Genomic DNA, 3,117 nt, shown 5'->3' on the forward strand with positions numbered 1-3,117 from the left:
CCATCCCTGGGAGTGTTCCAGGCCAGGCTGGATGGGGCTTGGAGCAGCCTGGGCTGGTGGGAGGTGTCCCTGCCCAGGGCAGGGGTGGAACTGGATGAGCTTTAAGGTCCTTCCCAACCCAAACCTTCTGTGATCTCATGATTCCCAGCACAAATTAATACATTGTAATAGAACTTTTCTCCAAGTGATAGCTCCAAATCCAGCCTGAATGTTACTTTTAGGGGCTTGGATCAGACTTGAAAGTCTTAAAGTCTACAACGTTTAAGATGTTACCACACCTCAGCGATGATTTCTCAGTGCTTAACCTGTGCTGGAGGAATTTGACTGACCTTTGTCCTTGATATCCCACTGTGTCACCACTCCATAGCCCCTCAGAGAGGCTGGGGGTGGCAGAGACCTCGAAGACCCCCTTGTCCCAGCCCCCTCTCCCCGTGGTGGGGTGGTGGGTCGGTGCAGTGACGCCCATGTCCCCTCAGGCTCCGGGAGAAGGCAGTGCGGGAGCTGCTGAGCCGCCACTGCGCCCTGACCGAGAGCACCCAGGCATGGGCCAAGGAGACCTTCCTGACACAGAGGCTCTGCCTGCCCCCGCAGTGGATCCACGAGGCCAAGGCCATTCGGGCCAGGGCGGAGGGAGACAAGCACAAAGAAGCCCTTTTCCTCTTCAAGGCTGGGCACTGGAACCAGTGCCACAAGCTGGTGGTCAGGCACTTGGCCTCAGGTGAGTGTCCTGCTCCTCTTCCATCCTGTCCTGTGAGCAGACAGGGCAGGAACAGGAGTGGGATCCCAGGGCTGGAGCAGCTCTGCTGTGGAGCCAGGCTGGGAGAGCTGAGGAACCTCAGCCTGCAGAGGAGAAGGCTTCAGGGAGACCTTAGAGCTGAGAGGGACTTGGGACAAGGGCTGGAGGGACAGGACACAGGGTATGGCTTCCAACTGCCAGAGGGCAGGGACAGGTGGATATTGGGCAGGAATTGCTCCCTGTGAGGTGCTGAGGCACTGGCACAGGTTGCCCAGAGCAGCTGTGGCTGCTCCATCCCTGGGAGTGTTCCAGGCCAGGTTGGATGGGGCTTGTGGGAGCTGGTGAGAGGTCTCCCTGCCTAGGGCAGGGGTGGGATGAGTGTCTCCCCACCCAACCAGTTTGTGATTCCATGATTCCAAGCCCTGGGGTGGCCAGTGCAGGGTCAGGCTGGGTTTGAGGCAGTGCCTGACTCTTCCAAACCACCTCTCCCTTGGCACCTGCTGAAATGCCTTTCCCCCTGGAGGGCAGAGCTCTCCCTGCTGCACAGCCTCACCCTCCTGTGCCACAGGGGCCTCGGGGTGTCCCTGCTCTAGGGCACAGGGAGCCTTCTGTTCCCAACACCTCTGTGCCCCTCAGATGCAATTATCAACGAGAACTACAAGTACCTTAAGGGGTTCCTGGAGGACCTGTCCCAGCCAGAGCGCAGTGCCCTCATCCAGGACTGGGAGCTGGCAGGGCTGGTCTACCTCGACTACATCCATGTCAACGAGATGCTGGACAAGATTCAGCAGGTGAGGCCTAATGCCATGTTGGGGTTCCCAAAAGCTGGGAAGCTCTAGGGGTCATAGTATCATAGTATGTTAATGTTTTGGAATGGACCTTGGAGATCATCTAGTCCCAACCTACATGAGCTGTTACGTTCAGGGTGAGTTAGAGCTTCCCCTTGGCCAACACTTGCAAGCAGAGTCACAGAATATCCTGAGCTGGGAGGACCCACAAAGATCAGAGTCCAACCCCTGCCCAGGACACCCCAACAATGCACCCTGAGCCTGAGAGCATTGGCCAAAACCTCCTGGAGCTCTGTCAGCCTTGGAGCTGTGACCACTGCCCTGGGGAGCTGTTCAGTGCCCAAACACCTCTGGGGGAAGAACCTTTCTCTAATAGGAATCTTTCTCCTGCCTGGAGAAGAGAAGGTTGTGTGGAGACCTCAGAGCAACCTGCAGGAGCTGAAGGGGCTCCAGGGAAGCTGCAGAGGGATCTGTGTTAGGAGCTGCAGGGACAGGACAAGGAGCAAGGGGGAGAAATGGAAAGAGGGAAATTTAAGCTAGATATTAGGAGAAATCCTTCCCTGTGAGGGTGGTGAGACACTGGCCCAGGTTGCCCAGGGAAGCTGTGGCTGCCCCAACCCTGGCAGTGTTCACAGCCAGGTTGGATGAGCCTTGAGCAACCTGCTCTGGTGGGAGGTGTCCCTGCCCAGGGCAGGAGGTTGGGGCTGGGTGATCTCTGAGCTCCATTCCAACCCTTAACATTCCATAAATCTGTGATACCCACTCTAACCCTCCCCTGAGACAACTTCACGCCATTCACACACCTTCAGGCCATGAGACATCAGCGAGGAAGGACAGATGACAGGACAGATGACAGGACAGTGGGCACAGGCACAGTTCAGTTGGGCTCTGATTTCTGTTCTTCTTCAGCAGAAAGGTGCTGCACACACATCTTTGTGAAAGCACCACAGACTGTTCTTACAGTGTTAGAAATGCCTCTTTAAACTGATTGTAATCTTATGCCAAACTTAATTTCAAGACGTCAGCTGAACTGGAATGGAAAACTTTGCACCTCATGAAGAACATGAGGCATCCCTGAAAGTAGGGACTTGGTGTTTGCTGTCACAGCAAGGTGTTTGTTGTGTGGGCTTTGCCCTGCAGATGTCCTCTGTGGCTGTGACAGGGGCCTGGGGCAGGACAGCCCCAGCAGTGAGGGTGTCTGTCCCCTCTGACTCCAGCCCAGCTTCTCCAGCCCCTCTAGGCTGTGAGTTCAGGCAGTTCCAGGGCACAGTGTGTCCTGGTGCGTTTGGCTCTGTGGTTCTGATGCCTCAGAGCTCTGTGTCCTCTCTGCTCCCAGCTGGATTGTTCCACCTATGAGCTGGAGAGGTTACACACCAAAGTGACATCGCTGTGCAACAGGATAGAGCAGCTGCAGTGCCACAGCGCCAAGGACCGCCTGGCTCAGTCTGGTAAGTGACCCCTCACCCAGCACTGCTGGGGCCCTGGCCTGGCTGCAGGGCTGTCCCAGGCACCTCACTGAGCTTTGGGGCTTCTCAGACTGGGGCCAACCATCCCCAGCACAGCCAGGGCCACCACTGACCCTGTCCCCAAGTG

At 56.7% G+C, this 3,117-nt stretch overlaps 1 protein-coding gene across 1 annotated transcript in view; it reads left to right on the forward strand.

Annotated features, from left to right (window-relative positions):
* LOC103802867 (nuclear pore complex protein Nup98-Nup96-like) overlaps positions 1-2,972 on the forward strand; it is a gene marked incomplete at both ends in the record, with an annotated part of 5,796 nt that extends 2,824 nt beyond the window's left edge. The window contains 3 exons of the mRNA XM_009075399.1: positions 477-718; positions 1,373-1,527; positions 2,861-2,972. Of these exons, the coding sequence (XP_009073647.1) occupies positions 477-718; positions 1,373-1,527; positions 2,861-2,972 (509 nt within the window). The remainder of the gene's footprint in view (positions 1-476; positions 719-1,372; positions 1,528-2,860) is intronic.
* Positions 2,973-3,117: the final 145 nt, after the last annotated feature.

Source organism: Acanthisitta chloris, unplaced genomic scaffold (assembly GCF_000695815.1).
Source record: "Acanthisitta chloris isolate BGI_N310 unplaced genomic scaffold, ASM69581v1 scaffold21265, whole genome shotgun sequence".
In the NCBI taxonomy this organism is placed as follows: Eukaryota; Metazoa; Chordata; class Aves; order Passeriformes; family Acanthisittidae; genus Acanthisitta; species Acanthisitta chloris.